Here is a 19,631-nt window from a genome sequence, read left to right on the forward strand (position 1 = left end):
TTTTGGCTCTGGGATGCGTATATATATAAAAAATGTGAACTGAAGGCATTAAAAATATATTTTACATGTTACATTAATGCGGTAAACATCACTAAACCACTGACACAGTTGAGCAACTTTTGCATCTGTTCTGCTTCTCGAATTTGAATCAAAATAAGGACTCCTGTGACGCTTGCTATCACTATCCCCATCTAGTTCCTTGTTTAGTGTCAGGGAGGTCTCTGTATCACAAAAAGGGAAAGACAGACTACAAGAGTGAAAAACTGATAAAAGAGGGAGTTAGAAGGCAGAGTAAAGATAGGGGAGTGAGGGGGGAGGGAATAGAAAGAGAAAATAAATGTTAAGAACGATAAAAGGAACGATGAGAACACAATGGCTAGTAAGTTCAATGTCGGGAGCTCAGTATCTTCTCAGTACATTGTGAATTGAATTATCCAGGGAGCTGTAGAGTGTAAAAACATGAACAGGGCCTGGACATGCATACACGTAAATTATATTTAAACAGAGGTGACATGTTGTAAGGGGAATATCTGGAAAGTGCCACAGTGATCAAATTAACAGGAGCTTATTGGATTTTCAGGAGATTATTTCACCTACCAAGAGCTCATCTATGATAGGACCGGTGCTCATCTTTTAATGGTTGTTGATCTTTTTCTGCTTACACAAAGACAGGCACATCACAGCTCCCCTGTATTTAGAATGCTCACCCAAACCTTCCCATCCCTCTCCCTTCAGTGAAACATGTCTCTGATGTCATGTTCTGATATGATGATATCATCAGGGAGGGAGCCCACTGTAAAGCAAAACATTTTTATATCATATCAAATATATATCATATGGGTGCAGGAAACAGTCACCCACCCAGGGGGCTGTAACCGAATGTAGGCCAGCTGAGCGGATGTGCTTGTTCCTCGATACATGAAGTCACGCCGCAGCTGTTGAGGCTGCAGAATCAACCCCCCACATAAAAAAACATGACCTCTGACTTCTTCTGTTGATGGCAGGACAATGAGATCACCACTCCTGGCCTTAGGGGCACACACTGTTTCCTTTCAATAACAGAAACTGTTATGGAAATAGCTCCATTTGCATCACTGTACTCCCTTTATATGATGCTGATAGCAAGATGAACTCAATAAAATTTTACTTTTTTGCTTTAGTTTTGAGAATGTCACTGCATTTGTCATCTGTGATGCCTGCATCTGATAGCATGTTATTTGTTCCTCATGTTTTATGAAAAGACAAACTTGAAGCACATACAGTATAGTGCCTTGGTTAACTCTTACCACTGTCATCAGTGTCTTTTTCTGCACCAACAGGCAGAGTGAATGTTGGACTTATCTATGCATTAGGTGGACAAAAACACAACCTCACATGAATGCTGATGTTGATCTGTATATGTTAATAAGCATCTGTTGTTGGTAGAGATGTTCCAATATAACTTTTTACCTACCTGATACCAATTCCAATACCTGCACTAGCTTACTGGTATATGCCCATACTGAGTACCGATTCAATACAGTCTGTTAAAGAAATTGTATAATTTATTTGGACAGCCTTCCAGCCAAACTTTTTAAAGATGTTTTTGACTCTGTTGGGCCTTGTATTTTAAATCTGATAAATGTGTCTCTTTCAACTGGGTGTGTTCCAGCTGCTTTTAAAAAGGCCATTGTACAATCCCTCCTGAAAAAGCACAATGTGGACCCCTCTGCCTTGTCCAACTACAGGCCAATTTCTAAGATACCTTTTTATCTAACGTTCTAGAAAAAGTGGTATATGCCCAACTTCAATTGCACCTTAACTCCAACAACATCTTTGAAAAATTTCAGTCTGGTTTTAAATCTTGTCACAGCACAGAAACTGCTCTTTTAAAAGGTTTTTAATGATCTTCTTTTAAATTTTGATTCTGGTAGCTCTGCTGTGCTAGTGCTTTTAGATTTGACTGCACCGTTTGACACGGTTGACCACAAGATTTTATTGTCAAGACTCGAGTCCTGTGCAGGCATTAATGGCACATTACTAAAGTTGTTTCAGTCACATCGGACAGACAGGTATTCTTCTGTAAACCTCAGGCCTTTTTACTCAAATCAAAGCCCAGATTCACAGCGGGGTGCCTCAAGGCTCAATTTTAGGCCCAGTCTTTTTCTCGCTATACATGCTGCCCCTGGGATCAATTTTCCTAAAATACAACATTTTCTTTCACTACTTAGCAGATGATATCCAAATTTACCTACCTTTGAATACCAAAATGAACTCAGTTGAAGCACTGAGTAAATGCCTGTATGAAGTAATAGACTGGATGTCACTGAATTTTTTAAACTTAAATGTCATAAAAACTGAAGTTGTAATTTTTGGGGAGCCCGATGTCTCTGGTTTTAACAGTGCTCTTAGCCCAGTATCCTCAAACTGCAGCCAATTTGTAAAAAGTCTTGGTGTTTTTATTGTTTTTATTTAGTTCTTTTAAAAACTCGATAAACAGATTAGCTCAGTGGTAAAAACAAGTTTTTTTCAGCTCAGACTTCTTAGGAAGGTCAAGCCTTACCTGCCCCATAACCATCTGGAAACAGTTATGCATGCCCTGATCACAAATTGCCTGGACTATTGTAACTCATTGTACTAAAAAAGCGCTGTGACCACATCCCCCCTGTACATTTGTCTCTCCACTGGCTGCCTGTCGTTTTTAGAATCCATTTTAAGATCTCATTGTTTGTTTTTAAACATCTTAATGGGCTAGCACCATCATATTTATCTGATATGCTGATTTTGCACACACCAGTCAGAGCAATTATGTCCGCTGACCAGTTGCTTTTAGACTGTCCCAGAACCGGACTGAAAACCAGAGGGGACAGAGCTTTTTCAGTAGCAGGTCCTAAGCTCTGGAACTCTCTTCCTCTCAACATTAGAGCAGCTACCTCTATTGAGAGTTTTTAATAACACATCTTTTGGCACTGGCTTTTAACATAAGCTGAGCCGTGACATTTTATTAAGTAAAGTTTTTATCTGTTATCTGTTTTTATTGTTTTTGGCTTATTCTTTTTTAGTTTGGCTTTTCCGGCTATTTATTATGCTTTTTATCTTATGCCGTTTTCTGTATCCGTACAGCACTTAGCAGTAGTGACTGTTTGTAAAGGTGCTGTAGAAATAAACTTTGACCGTGACCTATTTTTGAAACAGCTATACGCTACAAACCCTGTATGGGTATGATATGATTGCTATAATTGTTGTGTGGCCCTGCTCAGGTTAAACTCTTTGTGACGAGGAACAACTCTAGTTGTTAGCAAACTTTCTATATCAATTTAAAAGGTGAAACATGTCAGTTGTAACAACTTTCTTCTGCTGCCACAAAGGGGCCAAAAAAATCAGTGTGTGATTGTGCCTCCCCCTGTAATCACAAACATTGCTTAACTTCAAAGTGGAACAAGTGATGTTAATAATTATTTATTGTGTTTTAATTCAAAAAATGACAGAATTTACTTCATTTAGATAAACGTCAAACTTTACCAAGCCATCATGTCCTTGGTTGCTGAGGCTTGAGTTATGGGCCTGAGTGTCATTGTAACCCTGTTGTTGCTTTGTGACCCTGCAGGATGATGGTGTTTGGAGTGCTGACGCTGGTCCTGAGCTGGACTTCTCTGGGAGCTGACCTGGCCACTGCTGTGGTGAGCTACTTCACTTCCTCGCCTCTGACTTGCTCTCTTACCCTAATATGTAAATTAGTGCAAACTGGTCTGCAATCAATTCTCATGGGGCCTGACTGTGATGATAAATTGTTACAACTACACACACTGCAGTTGAAATTTTTTTTGAATGTGTCGGAGGTACTGGAGGAGAAATGATTATACACTGCACAACATTCGCTTATGTGGATATACTGTACCTATAATGTGTATAAATGTATTTAAACGCACAAAAGGATGGGAAACAGTTGTCAGAGCAATCACATCACATCAAATGTTTTCACTGACTCTGAGATACATGTGCACCTTTTTTTTAACCAAAATGTTAACATAGGATACTGTATTTTGCACTTTCGTCAAGCTTTCCAATCCAGAATATTATTAGCGGCAAACAGCTAATCAAGGGTCTTTTTTTAAGGCCCCCCTTGCCTTACTAAAAATGTTTAGCCTTCTCAGAAAAATGTGTGTGAGCTAGAATGTCATCTTAAAAGGTTTGAGCGTTTTCTTAGTGCCCAATTTCAGAACGATCTTCTGATCTTGGTTTGGCTTTCTGTCACCTAATATGCTTTTGATCTCTGCTGTCTAACAGCACACAGCTGAAAATAAACCAACAATGAACAAAATCCCAGACCCAAATCTTGTCAGCATCATTATAGGAATCTGAATAACTTGATGCAAAGTCATGGTTTATGTAACCGGATTCCAATTGCAGCTTTTTAAAGACTATCATGTTGAATAGGTTAATAATTTCAGTGGTTTGCTCTATTATGGTCACAAAACTGTTTGAATGACATAGAGGGTAAGAATAAAATTAAAATTATTTTTACAAGAAATGCGAAAATAGAAAGACGCGTTTGAAAGAATATCAGATTAATAAGCACTGGTGTTTCACATACCTGCCCCAGGCATGTGTGCTATTTTTCTCAGGTTTGTTGTTGGATGTTGTGTTTTGAATGGGGGATGGAGAGGATTGTTATCATGTGGGAATTTAAGTTGGAGATAATGAGCATTGGGTAGAAAGTGGCAGGAGGTGCAATCAGTTACAACAAATTAGTAGCTCTGGTTTCATTGTCCTTTTTTATGTCCCTGTTACTAATGTCTCCTCCGTCTGTGGTCTACATTTGCCTGATCCTGTCGGTTCCTTGTGATACCAAGGCTATGAAACCAAGACTTTAAATCCTGCAAGTATGCAATGTTCAATACGCTCAATACGCTGCACAATTTACGGTTATTTTCATCCTTGATTATTCTGCAGATTATTTTCTAGATTTATTGATTAATCCTTTGGTAACAACAACAACAGTCCAAGTTGATCTCTTTAAATGTCTTGTTTTGTCCAAAACGCAAATACATTCAGCATCTTATGCAAAGAAAGCAGGAAATCTTTTGGCTTTCAATTTAAGAGGCTAAAAACAGCATTTTCTGTCAATCAGCTAAACAATTAGTCAACTAATCCTTGCAGCAATGTACAATACAGAACTACTATACAGACCAAAAAGGTGTTCCTTCTCTCATCACCTTGAATATTCACTGCAAATGTCATTGTAATCCAGCCAGTAGTTACCTTGTGTAGAACGTTTTTTAAGCCTATTTAGGAGCATCAAAACATTCAAAAAATAGTAATAAGTCCATCAGCTTTTCATATTGTTTGTGTACAAGTGGGGATTATTGCATGGATGAAGCAGTAGAGAAATGGTCAAATAAAGAGCCATCCTTTAAAGACCATGAATATCTGCATCTTTTTTCAGAGCTAAGACAAAAAACAAAAAAGAGATCAGCCGGTCATCAAAGTTATAGGAAATGATCATCTGGAGACCATAAATATCCAAATTAAATTTCATAGCAATTCGTCCAGTAATGGTTTAATGTGGCCCCTTGATGAATGAAATAAATGTCAGAAATCTTTCTTACGTGTTGTCATCAGTGTGTGTTACAAAATCATGACAAATACTTTGTCCTGTTATGTAACCTGTCTGTCACGTGGTGTTTTCCTGACTATGACCTTGACTGGACTGTATGGTTGACATCCACTGTGCCTTTTCTCTCCCTGAGAGCAAACATCACCACCGCGTAACAGTAAAATGCCCTATAATTGCTCAGGCGTCAGCTCTGAACAAACAAAAATAACATGAACAATCAGCAGTGGCCTCTCATGCACCATCAGACATCATGTCTTTGTGTGAATGATTGTGTGTTGTGTTTGTGTGTCTTCTCAATCGAGTGATACCGGCCTGTTACATGTGTTCCTTTGCATGTGTGGAGAGTGTGTGCATCCTGCTTGCATGAGGGTTATACAGACTGCGTGTGTGTATGTACTGCTCTGTGACTCAGTAAAGTCTGCACAGCTCGGAGTATGCATGACACATTTCTAGAGTTGACTTTTGACTAATCACTTAGTCTTCAAAATGTTGGGAAAAGCCCTAGGTAACGTCTTCAAAAAAGCTTTTTTTTTGTCAGACTTATAGTCTAAACCCAAAGACATTCCTTTTTAAATGATGATTTGAGAAGCTGGGACGTGAATATTTTCTTTAAAAATGTAATGCCTAATCAATGATAAAAATTGCAGTTAATTAATTGGAATTAATTTACTGCTAATGGGATAATTGATTGATGGACTATCTGATTCAGCATTAATACTTTACAACATGAATCTCGTTTGAATCATTTTATCACTTTTGTTCAATCTTAAATGTGCTTTTACTTTCCTTTATTTCCTCTTTTTTTCAATAATGGTTTCACTCAGACGCTTGGCTTTCCGGGGCTGCAGATTGTAACAAGCACTGGACAGGTCATCAGTCCATTGCAGAGATTAACTAAATTGACATTCCCACCTTTGGGCAACTCTCCACATGAACTGACTTTAATGGTTTTCGACTGTTGAGGGTAGCAGCAGGGGCCACTTAGCCGTCAAATTGCCCAGAACATTTTTGCCATCTGAAAATATCTGAAAAGCACCGCAATGCTTGGTCCTCCACCCTGACTCAGAGTTGAACTTGTGAAATTGTACTTGTCACTGCAGCCATACTGTTTAAATGACAACGAGTTTTGTGGCTGTGCTCTAATGAAGTCAAAACAACCACCACATCCAGATGAACACTGCATGCCAATGTGGTGTGTTGTAGAGTGTGTTTTTGTTTGTCCTTCTGAGGATCTTCTTGTGTGGCTGCAGTCTGTGTTCACAGGTGTGCATGTGTTTCTGGACTTGACTGACTGCCGATGTTTGAGATTCTTTTTGGTAATCTTCAAAATGTGTGTGTGTGTAGGCTGCAGTTAGTCACTTAGTTCACAATAAATGAATAGATCATGCAACCCTTTGCAAAACTCTTAATTACAGACAGCGGGTAGACAGACCCAGAAAATCCCTTATCCCTTCAGGAATTCTAACAAATTTGCTCCTGAATTGCAGAGCTTCCTCATATCCCTTGCTTCTAACAAACCAGCTCGTGTTTTTTGATGAACTCAGCTTGCTGTATCTTATCTATGTGCGCTGCTCATTATCGTCCCCCCTCCAGAGAAGGTAAAGCTACGCGTACTGTTTGACCTGAGCCCAGGGGACATTTAACATTCAGACAGTGCGGTTTGGAGAAGACTCATCACTTCTCTTATTTAGCCAAGGCAGCTCTCTTGTTAGCACTGTGCGGTGGAGTCAAAGTGGTTGTGAGTGACAGAATTGAAAAGTATTCCTGACTAGACATGTTTAAGTGGATTAGACGAACATTCATTATTTATCTTTTGTATGAAATAGACTTTTAAAGTGTTAATAACACTATTAAAACTATTACTGTCAGGGAGAGTATTTGGCACTCCGATCCATTCCTTCTCTGATGGTTATCATGAATTCCTGGTTTTAACCGCCTTATTTTAAGAGCCATTCATTCTGTTTAGCTGGTTTCTTTCTCATCACTGCTCTCACACATCTCCTGTTTTTTCATTTCAGGGCACAAGTGATTTCTGCGTCTCCCCTGACAAGTACCTCATGAGCCAGACAAAGGGTATCATCGGTGCTGGTGAGTTTCACTGTGAATTATATGAATAGTGTTGCGTTAATGGAGTTGTAATCATGAAAGCATGGAGCTGTACCATGACACTAATTGCGCTTTGGAAAATGACGGTTAAAAATGCTTCTAATCACCTTCTTCCGCCTGTTTTGTTTTTTTCACAGATATTGTTCATTACTATCTTTACTGCAACCAGACTCTCTCCAACCCTTTCCAGCAGGTAGGAAACAGGATACTTTGCTGAATGTTGACTGATATAAACAAGCGAGCATTGGCATGGTGATTATCAGGTCAAAAGATGTTTACGTGTGTATGTTTAAACAGCTGTTTCAGTTAATGGTCTAGTATAATCAGGGCCAACAGCTAACACTGGCTCATGTCAATGGTATATTTACTGGGAATGTGGGGGGAGTTAACATTCTACAATTAAAAAATGTACAGACTGGGTAATTTACAAAGCCAATTACAGTATATTTAGACTCGCTATACTTAAATTGGACTAAATTTAGGCCAACAAAATAAAGATACAAAGGACTAAGGATAGGCACTGGTGTCTGAGTCTGTACAATACCTTCCTTTGGGGAATATGCATCTGTTTCACCCCTTTATTTTGCTTTAAAAAACAAAATCTTGGATTGATACTGCTAGAGATACATTTTGGTCAGTATTTAGAATTTAAGGTTAAATACACAGCCCTAAAGAGGACTGACATTATAAAAATATTTGTCCTGGGAGTATAAAGAAGGATCATTGTTTAAAGCTTTATTTTTGGAAATTAGATTCAAAGAAGATATTAATAAGAAAGGAATAGAAATTATCTGTTGACTGATTCAATAAAATATAAAAAGGGGGTGCGGTATCTTGGCTACTGCCCTGCATCTAAGTTACATAAGAAAAATGTTTAACAGTATTTTAATGACTTTATTGAACTATGGAGCAAGTCCTCCATACAAATTGAAATATACAGTCAGTTAAATACTGTTAAAGACATTAATCTTTCAACCAAATTATGCTCACTGAACTTTTCTCTAAACATCTTTTGACCTGTGAAATCTGTGCTGGATGGGGAGTTAATTTCTCTGCCCCTGAAGGCTGATCTTCGTCAAGCTCTTTCTCTCTATCTAACACTGTCGGGCTGATTCTCACCCTAACTTCACCTCACACATCTGGCTGAATGTTACAAAAGTGCAAAGCATCCAACACTATCTCCCAGGCTGTCACCATCATTTGTCTTTTTGTCTTTGGCATGTATCAAGCAAACAAGCCAAAATGTTACAAAGCTCCCATAACAAAGGCTGTAAAATTGTAGATTAGATAAAACTATTTGGTATATCTTTCTCTCCTAAAGTTTTGTGAGCTTACTCTATGGAGAAGAAGAGTATACATTGTGGGTTACATCACTGGCATTATCTGTCAGTGGTGAAGTCAATGTGTGCGAGCTGTGGCCCAGCAGAGCTCCGATCTTATTATCTGGCTCTCATAGACATGCCCCTAGGATAACAAGAGCACAGCAGCAGAGGGCAGACAGCCATCACCCCTGCCTGGTAAACAAAGTCAGCACTCCTTTCTCCACCACACAGATACCCAACAGGTGCAAAGTTCACAAACAAGCTGCCAGATACAGAAATCCACTCTGATTGGCAAACATACAAACTCTTGCTCTCTTTCTCGCTTATATGTCCCATTCATGTCCTCTGAGCCTGAAACACAACAGTGCCCTGTAGTTCTACACTCTGTGCCCATGTATTTCACATGTCATTTCTTTTTTTTTCCTTTCTTTTGTTCAACTTTATTTGGCTCTGAACAAGCTCACCCAAGCTAAAAATAAAAAGCAAAATCTGATCAGGACATTGGATTATGCTGCAGAGAGAAGTTTAAACGCACAGTCATGCAGACCCAGAGAAGAAATGTCAGATCAGAGGAAAGCAATTATATTTATGGATGGTTGAGGTAATTGACCATATCCTGTTTTAATAGAACATTGTTCCAAAGGCCTGGGGGTTTCAAGACTCTTGTTAGGTTGGGCGACTGTGAAGATACAATTTGACTTTGGAGATGTGACTGATTAATTTAGTACCGTTATGCTTGAATGTTAATTAAAAAAGAGGCATTGGGCAGAAGGTGCTGTCTTTCAGGCAGGTTGTGATTATCCACTAAGAAAGTACCAAATGTGGAGGATTATTTTGCCCCCTGTTGGTGGGATCATAAACCTACACATCCACAATTACAAACTTTTTTCTTGCTCACCCTGTTGTTCTTTTATATATTTTGACCTAGTGAAAAAAATAGCTCACTCTGGCCACTCTGTGGTTTTGGCTATTTATTTATCTGAATTGTCCCTTTTAAATAAACTAACAAATTAAATAACAGAAAAATAAGATTCATTATGATAGCTATTATGCTTTCCTCAGTGTGTTTTCATTTTGGGAAAGAAAGAAGTCTGCATATTTTTTCTTATTCATTCTTAAAAATGCAAGTACATACTTTTATTTGACAGCAGCTACTGTACAGCCACTAGAGCCAGTCCCACAATGTGCCATTTCTGAGCCTGTAGCTTTTGAGGAAGAGAGAGGGGGGGCACGGGGATGGCTGTGGGTGGGGCTTAGACCAGCTGCCATTTTGCTCGTTTGAAAGTTATGATGTCACTCTCTCATGGGTGGGCCAAATTCTCTGGGTGGGCAAAGCAGAGAAAGGGGAGGTAACCTTGCCCCTTATTACCTCATAAGGGGCAGAATTCCAGATCTGCCCATCTGATCCAATCACCATTTCTAGCCACTGGGGGACCATAGGCAAGCTGGGGGAACTCATATTAAATGTTTAAAAAAAACTCATAAAGTGACATTCTCATGCCATGGGACCTTTGAGACTTCCATTAGGATTAGTGTTTATTCTTCATTTGCATTCTCTTGACTCTGCATGCATCCAAACACACTTTCTTGTTTGCAGCCTCTGACCATCTTCCAGAGGTCCCTGACCACCATGCAGATCCAGATCCAGGGTCTGCTGCAGTTTGCTGTGCCTCTGTTTCCCACAGCTGAGGTATCTTTTAAACACACACACACACACACACACACAAACCCCAAGCTATGACTTTAAAGCTGTAGTACAACAGAGTCCAAATATATTTTTGGAGTAACATTAAAAGGATAATAAGTGCTCAAGTGTTTGTCAGTGATACTCTGACCTCCCCACAGAGAGACCTACTGGGTATCCAGCATTTGCTTAACTCTTCGGAGGCCAGTCTGCACCAGCTGACTGCCCTGTTGGACTGCAGGGGGCTCAACAAGGTTTGTTCACTGCATCCTAATTGGCATCACAGCAGCTGAACTAGGTCAATAGGGGAGTAAGTGGCCAAGCAGGATTTCAGCATCGAACTGAAAGAGGAACTTGGAACAAAGCAGAGCAATGCACAACAGAAAGAATTTCATGAGAATCTCAAATGAGAATAACTTTTCTAAACTGAGTTCCTTGCACTGTTGAACCTGTACAGTGTGGCTCTTGACTTCAGTGCAGCTTACATCAATAATAATGGAGTCATAAACAATAATGGAGACAACTACGTGCTTTTTCATTGTTGGTTCATTTTTTTCTGCCGTGAATTCAAATATGAAAGTAAGAGTCCGTCTGTACAGACAAACTGTTTGTGCATCTATCTTTTCATCTGTGTTATATTATCTGTTTGACCTTTATAGGACTACCTAGATGCAATGGTGGGGGTGTGCTATGATGGGGTGGAGGGTGTACTCTACCTCTGCCTTTTCTCCTCCCTGGCAGCCTGTGCCTTTACTGTCATGCTGTGTGCCATTCCCAGGGCATGGAGACAAATTGCCTGCAGGTCAGTTTGTTCTCTGATCCTCTACCTGCATGAGTGCCCTTATTTCCTCCTCCTGCAGCCATTTCAATGTCTATGCAGCTTCACCCACTGTATGAGACTACCTCTGCATGTGTGTGAATTTGTTTTTACAATTGTACAATTGCTACGAATACAAATTCAATTGCGTGAGTGTAGGTGTCGAGCTCCGGAATAACTTTTTTATGTAGCTTGACATTGTTTGCCCCGCTGCAACAATTTAGTAATGTACGGAAATGATTGAGATTCCAATATGAAAAAAGCTAATAAATTAATGTTTTTGTCACCCCTGATATATTTTTTCTTCTACTAATTTTGGGTATATTCATGCTTTAAATTATGTCACTACAGATCCCACAATATTTTGGAGGATGTAAACAGGAAGTAAATGTCATGGATTGAGTGAGTTGTGGGTTGTACAATGTGGGTTATAACTTAGCCCTGTTTCTGTTACCCCTTTATTTATTTACATTTTGGCTGATTGGCACCGTTAAAATAATATGCTTTAGCAGTTCCTGTTTGCATTGTATCTATTGATGTGCAGACAACTGTCACTATTACTTACGTGATGATTCTTAGCAGAGTTCTGCAGTTAGATGGAACATCTTGTTTATGAATTCCAAGCCGATTCATGCTGTTTATTTGTTATGGATGGTGATATCTTGTGTGTTAGTGTATGTCACTAAATGAATCTAAAAATATACACATCATGTCTGTAGGTTTTGATTTGACTGAGTTACGACTCAGAGAAGAAGTAACTTAAAGCACCGATATTAGCTCTCATTTTCATGTTCATAATTGTATTTTGAGGTTGTACCAGAATAGGTTCATGTGGTTTCCTTTTTAAAAATCATCATATTTTTGTTGTCCTACACATTGCTGCAGATCTTGTTTTCACCCTGTGTGTTGGGTCTCTGTATTAGCTCCAGAGTGAGACATCTCACTTCTAAAAAATTTTTGTTGGGAGTCACACATGTGCAGTAGCTAGGTAATGATAACATCAGCTAGATTACTCTTTTTCCAAACTTTGGTCAGTACAAGGCAGGATTAGCTGGGAGACTTCTTCTAAACGAGGGGCACTTGTGGAATACCTGCAGAACAGGGACATGGAAGTTGTTCTTTTGTAGATTATGGTGAACTAGTGTGTGTTGTAGCAGTGTTTTGCCATTGAAAACGAGCTAGCATGCTAGCACTAGCATGTGCTACGGTTAGTCACCTTGTCTTGGCTAGTGGCGTAGAAAGTCCTCCAGATTTTTAACAGCTCACCCGGAGACTGAAGGCAAAGGACATTCAGAAATCTGGATCTCACTCAAAAAAGCATGGATAGGTTTTTTTCTCCAAATTTGTATGTGTATGGATCCACCAGAGACACAAAATAACCCAAATCCCAGAAAAAGTTGTTTTTTTTCATGATACAGGCACCCTGAGTACCTACCCTAATTGTCTACCAGAGCTTAGGGTTAGGGGGTTAGTTACATCCATTGATTTCGCTAGTGGTGACTTTCACCTCACACAGTATTGTAGCCAGACATCTCTCCCTCCAGCACACCTCACAGGCTCTTCTTATGATGTTTCCCTCCACTTCTAGAGAACGAGATTACGACGACATCGATGAGGAGGATCCATTCAACCCGAGAACGAGGCGGATAGCCTCTCAGAACCCCAACCTCACCAACATGCACAGCTTCTGCAGCTACAGCAGCAGCATGGGCAGCCAGAACAGCTTACATCCGCCCGCCCCAGCTGTCTCCAACGCCCCTGTGCCTGAGTACATGTGAGCGAACTGAAATCATGTGTGGAGCAAAGGGGGATTTGTAAATTTCATAACTCAGCTGAGTCACTTCTTGCATTCTTTCTCAGGAACCAGACAGCTCTGTTCGGGGGAAATCCGCGGTACGAGAACGTGCCTTTGATAGGACGAGGCTCGCCACCCCCCTCGGTGCGTTGGGTCCCAGAGGCCAATTACTTCCTATGATGTCACTTCCCTCTGAGCTAAAAGACAGATTTAGCTTTTAAAGCACAGGAAATTGTTTTATCATGAATAACTGCTGATTATTTTATTCGCATATTCACCCAGTGACTCAGCTCACTTCCTTCCTTAAACTTCACTTTAACATCAATCAAATGTTAAGCCATATCTAATAACCTTTTAATTAAAAACAATTTTTTTAAAGGTATTTAATGAGATGATCTTTTGTTGAACACTGTGCCTTCTTCCGCCCTCCATATCTTACTGAGGCTGACTTACAGTACAAAAACAAGAAGAGGAGAAGTAATGTGATTAATATTTAATCATGAAGTGAACATCATTTAGCCTCTCTCAGGCCAAATTCCCAGGAGAGAGTGACCCCCCCTCTCTCTCTCACTGGGTCACTAGTCTCCTGTTACTGTACATCATGGAGATAAAAAAAGAAACATTTCAGATTAATTATTCACTGGGCAAAGCCTCTTAATAACATGATGCACATGTTGTGTGTTGATATACAGCAGTTAGGTGCTTTCTTCAGGTATCTAATCTACTTTAGATCAGTGCTTTGCAAACTCCTTTTTAAAGTGTAATTTAGAGAGACAAAGGTGTGATCACAAGGAAATACAATGAAAATACATGTTTTATTTTTATAAAATTGCATCAAATTTGTTTTTATGCGTAGGTTTTACTTCCACAAAAAGATGTAACAAATCAATAGGTTTTCTACTTTTCTTATTTGTGTATTTCCACAGTTTTAGTTTCAAAACATGTGATGCACTTGTGACTTCTTTCCTAATTAATGCCAGCAAGTGATGTGTAATTAAATTCTCCCTCATGACTTCAACTGTACAGCATCATGCAGTAGTCTGCAGCTAACAGCTTCTTTTATATATTTTTTGTTTGTTTGTTTGTCATGTGTACGTTTGTATGTATGTATGTATGTATGTATGTATGTATGTATGTATGTATGTATGTATCTTTCATTTCTATATTTCCTCTTTTTTATCAACTTTTGGAGATATACTCTCAGCAGTATAGAAACCGAGTAAGTCTTTTCAACTCTTCCTCAGGGTTAACACTTATCCTCTGTTGCATTTCTGTCTTTTCCCTCTCCTTCACAATACTTTGTTTTGTTCTTGTGCAGTTTTCCTGTTTGGCATGGCTTTTTAACTCAAAACCTGTTGTCCCCATTCCAGAAAGTCTGTTTGAGTTAGTGAGGGTTTGTCTGCCCCTAGTGTTCACAGGGTGGTACTGTAGTTATGTCCCTGGATTTCCTCACAGTTGGCCTCCCTGTGCATGCGGTTCCACTAATTTAATTCTATAGATTGTACTGCCCAAGGTGTTGCACCAGGCGCTCTGTACTGCTATAGAATTGATTTTACTTAGGTAGTGACAGATTTAGAGTGATTTCACAGTTACTGTTAATGTCAACATGATTGATGTGTTACTAATTTAAAAATTAAGTAATGAATTCATTTGTTTAAACAAACTGTAGAATCCTTTTGTCATCTATGCCCTGAGTCTGTATGTATGAGTTAAGAAAATCTATCTTTTGAGCATAAAACATTCAGCACCTGTAGGCTTGCTGATGATCTTCTTTGTGGAAGATAGCAACTGTAGTCAGCTTGCATTGATAGCAGTTATGGTGGATTCGGATGGTAAACCAGAGTTGGGTAAAAATGCATCAAAACGCAAGGTGAGGACTTAAATTCATGACTTACAGACAAGACAGGGACAATAGCAGGCAGGCAAAAGTCCAAAAAGGTGGAAGAAAATATTAAATAAAAGGCTAAACATTGTGCAGTACAGGGGGTGAAGGGCGGGTATAAATACTGGTCTGGTGGAAGCATTTTGGCAATATAAATGATAGGAAATGTTAAAGAAATAGTTTGACATTGGTTGATGCTAGATTGGATAGGCCAAAAGGACAGACAAAGGCATGACTTGCCTCTGATTGGTTGATCGGTTGGTTAGGTTTAGGGACAATGTGATATTGGTTAAGGTTAGGTCAATAATATCAGGGTTAGGGTTGGTTAGGGGTAGGGTTAAGTTAAGAATGTTAGGGTTGGTTAGGGGTAATGTTAGCTTAAGTGTTAGTTAGTAGTTTAAACAGTTTAACTTAGCATAAATACTGGCTCTGTCTGAAGGTAACAGATCTATGTTCATGTACATGTTACAAAGCCACATTTCAATCCTACAAGTGGTGAGAAATTGATTCTCAAAATATAGATTTTCAATGGACTGTTCCTTTAAAACCCCATGCCATTTTCTGTCTTTATAACTGATGATTGGGGTCAGTCCATACCTGTGAAACCTCACACTCAGCTCACAGAATCAACTTGTAATGTCCCATGTTTGTGTCCGTGTGTTTAACTTTTCCTCCACAGTACTCCCCCAGTATGCGGGCCACCTATCTGTCCATGACCGAGGAGCAGATTAGACACTTTGGGAACGACTTCCAAGCATAGTCTTCTTTATCTGATCGAGGAGGGATACGACACCACACACACACGCTCAACAGACAAAAGAGTGTGTGGCTACTCCAATCATCATAGAGAACAAAGTGGAACATCTGGCTGTGCAGTCTCAGGACAATGGAACCATATCGGTACTGTTCTCTGTGCTCATAAATAATTAATCACACTTGTCTGCACCGAGACATTTTTCCGGGGAACTTGCAAAATATTTATGACACATGCTGTCGAATTCAACCTGCTCTTAATATGATGTGTTGGTCATGCTGTGTCATCTATTGGAGACACATTTAGGGAAGATTTGATTGTCTTTATTCACCTGAGTTTGACAAACATTACTTTGTTAAAACAGCTGATAGAAGATGTTTTGAGGATGAATTTCTCACTGCAGTAAGACATAGCAACGTGGTCACTATAAAGTAAAAAACCCAGACAATTTAGTATGATTTGTCTCTCCTGTTTCAAAGTATTTTTTTACATTACAAAACTTACATTCATGTCTCTAAAGAGAAGCATGACAGCTGATCTAAACATATTATTTTCTATGTATTATGCTTCATGCTTGATATTTGTGAAGCACAAACCCGGCACTGGCCACACACAGCGGGAGGTATTGTTGAAGTTTAATTTATTTACAATCACACACTGACACTCCTGCAAGTGAATCTTAAATCTCCTGGAGACGAGACTACCTTGAGACCACGGCTTCTGTAAATAGGTTTTACAATAACAGACAGTCTTATTTGGATGTGGTTTGTTTTGATTTAGTTTAAACAATGTGCCAATTTTTATATATTTTTTTCTAGTTTTGTGTGGCGACGTCACATAGAATCTTTTTTTTGTTGTATTTTCTAAAGGGCCGGTCATTCATGTTCTCTAAATATCTAATACAATAAAAAAAGTTGCAGTTTCTGTCTTTGGAAGCTGTGCTGCTCTAACCGTGAATAATGGGAATAAGGTAAATATTTACATAAATCCAACCAGTACATGTTTGTATTGACTAACAACAATGTTCTGTAGGGATTTAATACATGCAGTTTTTTAATTAATTATTTTAGTAAGTGTAATTTCTTTAAGCATGTTACATTGTACAGGCACCGAGAATGGTGCTTAATTTTGTGTGTGACCCCATACTACGGGGTCTAATTGTGAGTTAAATAAATCCATTTTGAATACAACTTTATGTGTCTTCATTTTGTTGTTGGGTCTCCACATCCTTTGGGTGCACAATACCACAGGGAAAACTTATGATCAACACCAAAGCGCCCCAAAAGTCTAACAAGTTGCTTAACACATCGCTGTGGAGATAAAGGTAGGTCTGGCAATTTGTGGACTTAAATGTTGAGCACTGAAATGTATTTTTTAATTCTTCCAGCAGATGTCAGCAAAGTCTAAGTGTTGCTGTTTGAAAACTGAATTAAGATAGGTATGACTGTAGAAAAAAAACTATTCTGGTTAACTTTACACAGTAGCCTAGAGGCTTTCCTGATTTTTTTAGGTAAGTGTGGAACACAAAAAAAACAAGTCTAAACGATAAATAGTAACCAGATAGGCCTGTATATAGCCTGTGTTTCCATTTGCTGTGGTGGAATGGAAGTTAATACTTATGGCAGTATTAAGATATTTTACATAAGTAATAATCCCACTATTAAAATACTCTGTTACCTTAATTAAACTAATCTTGATCTATATCGCACCTAATATAACATAAATGCAGCTTAAAGTGCTTTACAAGAGAAAAAAGTAGGCCTTTTAGACTAATAACGAGACATAAGAAGGGAACATAAAATTAAGTTCAAAAGAGATAGAAAAATAGGATACTAGCAATAAAACAAACTGATAATGATAAAAGCAATGTTAAAGGTATAAAAGCCATTTTGTAGCCCATATACAGGAGAAGAAATAGCCTCTAAAGTAGCATTAAATGGAAACCCTATTAGGCCTACCTCAACATTGTACAGGCTATTTGCGTAAATGTACTTAGTTAAATTGTACAACAATGTATTTGTGACAGAAAATAATATTGAAAAACACGGGGTTTTATTATATCATCGGAAGTAATTTAGGTTTGAAGTGTAGCTTGATAGAACACCACTGCTCACGATCTCCATAGACAACAACGTACACGCACGAACGCGCATTCGCACAAGCACTCGCACGCGCACACACACATAGCAACCATGGCTGTGTAATAATATCGATAGCAACCCACAGCAGCAGCAGGGTAGCGGAGTGGAGCAAGGACAAACAGGGAAGTGGCTCTAACAGGTGGGCTGCTGCCAGTGTTACCACCTCTCCAGCTCTTCGTCTGCCGCCGGATAAATTATTCCCGTGTTTCGTGTTTCTAACCTGCTGAGTGGAAACCTACAGTCCATGGTGAAAACACACGACGCACTATGAAGAACGTAAAGAAATAGAGACTAGCTGGGACTAACACAACGGAGGTCGTTAAGTGAGAAAGACACGACGTGAGGTTGTTGAGCTTGTCAGAGACCATTACAGCAGCTGCAGAGAGTCCATTACTTGTTGAGTGTGTGTACTGCAGGTGTTCTTTTAGAGGAGGTGACATGTAGGTTAGGTAGCCTGCCCAAAGTGAGGGGAATGCTCCAGTGTCCCGTTTGCTGTTGACGCTTATTATCTGTCGTTCTGACTGCATGTGACCATGAAGGACACAGGGGAATCAAAGGACCACCAACTAACTGTAAGTTCAAACTACACAATGCCCTTGTAATGTTGCTTTTACTAGGATTTTTAAATATCATGAGTTGTAAACTTAACATTCGTAATAGTTTCTGTATATTTTCGCTTTACTCAGGAAAACTGTTGTTCGGTGGTCTTAACGGTCAACTCTGTAGTGTAGTGTCCCTACAACGACACAAACCCCGAACTAATCCGTCAACTGGAAATTCAGTGGCCACTTTATTAGATTCACCTACAATATAATGCAATCTAGTACATCTTTAAGTGTACAATATGATGCCTAAAGTTGGTGTAATGTTCCAGTTTTTTTGACATTTTATGAAATGTTATTGAGCTTAAAGTTGGTGTTGTATCACACATTCCAATAAGAGATGTTTCTAATTGTTTGTCCTGCCTATGTACGTATGAAGGAAACAAAACACCTCTATATAGTAATGGAATGCAGTTGGGCATAACACCACCCCCACTATGACCTTAACACTACAACATAAAATGTAATTATAAAAAAAAAAACTGTACATAACAGGCATAATGAAAGTAGAATATATGACTGAACAGTTTGATGCACTGGAATGCAATCCGGCCATCCATCCATCCATACAGTACATACTGTATGGCATACATACATGATACAGTTGTACATAGTTAAGTGTATCTTTCCGTTTTTACATTTCTTTTATATTCCTAACAGCAGCCATTGTTGATGTTGTATTTTAGATTTCTCAGCTCTAAACTGCCAGCACTGTGTTCTGCAGCCCATATCTGAATAATTGAAGTGGCTGTTTTAGATGCCTGGGCTCTCTCTTGTCCAGCATGTAATACACTTTCTACAGTGTGCTGACAGAGAGAGTGGCTGATTATTCCCCTTTGCATTCCCCTTTTTAATTCAATTTACTGAAAAGAGTGAGATGCTCTCACTCTGCATATTCTCCCATAGGTTTAATTGTTTCGACCCGGTCTTCC

General features: G+C 39.1%; 2 protein-coding genes across 3 annotated transcripts in view; both read left to right on the plus strand.

The window, feature by feature from the left end:
• ttyh2 (tweety family member 2) overlaps window positions 1-17,146 on the plus strand; it is a 64,601-nt gene extending 47,455 nt beyond the window's left edge. Inside the window, exons 7-16 of one of the 2 annotated variants that reach the window (XM_034859538.1) lie at window positions 3,587-3,659; window positions 7,615-7,684; window positions 7,840-7,895; window positions 10,622-10,714; window positions 10,870-10,962; window positions 11,368-11,510; window positions 13,114-13,299; window positions 13,386-13,464; window positions 14,513-14,539; window positions 15,882-17,146. In XM_034859538.1, coding sequence (XP_034715429.1) covers window positions 3,587-3,659; window positions 7,615-7,684; window positions 7,840-7,895; window positions 10,622-10,714; window positions 10,870-10,962; window positions 11,368-11,510; window positions 13,114-13,299; window positions 13,386-13,464; window positions 14,513-14,539; window positions 15,882-15,962 — 901 coding nt within the window. In that variant the 3' untranslated portion in view covers window positions 15,963-17,146. The remainder of the gene's footprint in view (window positions 1-3,586; window positions 3,660-7,614; window positions 7,685-7,839; window positions 7,896-10,621; window positions 10,715-10,869; window positions 10,963-11,367; window positions 11,511-13,113; window positions 13,300-13,385; window positions 13,465-14,512; window positions 14,540-15,881) is intronic. The other variant, XM_034859539.1, reaches the window with a different exon arrangement.
• A 985-nt stretch (window positions 17,147-18,131) lies between these two features.
• kif19 (kinesin family member 19) overlaps window positions 18,132-19,631 on the plus strand; it is a 33,994-nt gene continuing 32,494 nt past the window's right edge. The window contains exon 1 of the mRNA XM_034859537.1: window positions 18,132-18,669. Coding sequence (XP_034715428.1) covers window positions 18,631-18,669 — 39 coding nt within the window. The 5' untranslated portion in view covers window positions 18,132-18,630. The remainder of the gene's footprint in view (window positions 18,670-19,631) is intronic.

The sequence above is a fragment of the Etheostoma cragini genome, chromosome 21 (genome assembly GCF_013103735.1).
Source record: "Etheostoma cragini isolate CJK2018 chromosome 21, CSU_Ecrag_1.0, whole genome shotgun sequence".
Taxonomy (NCBI): domain Eukaryota; kingdom Metazoa; phylum Chordata; class Actinopteri; order Perciformes; family Percidae; genus Etheostoma; species Etheostoma cragini.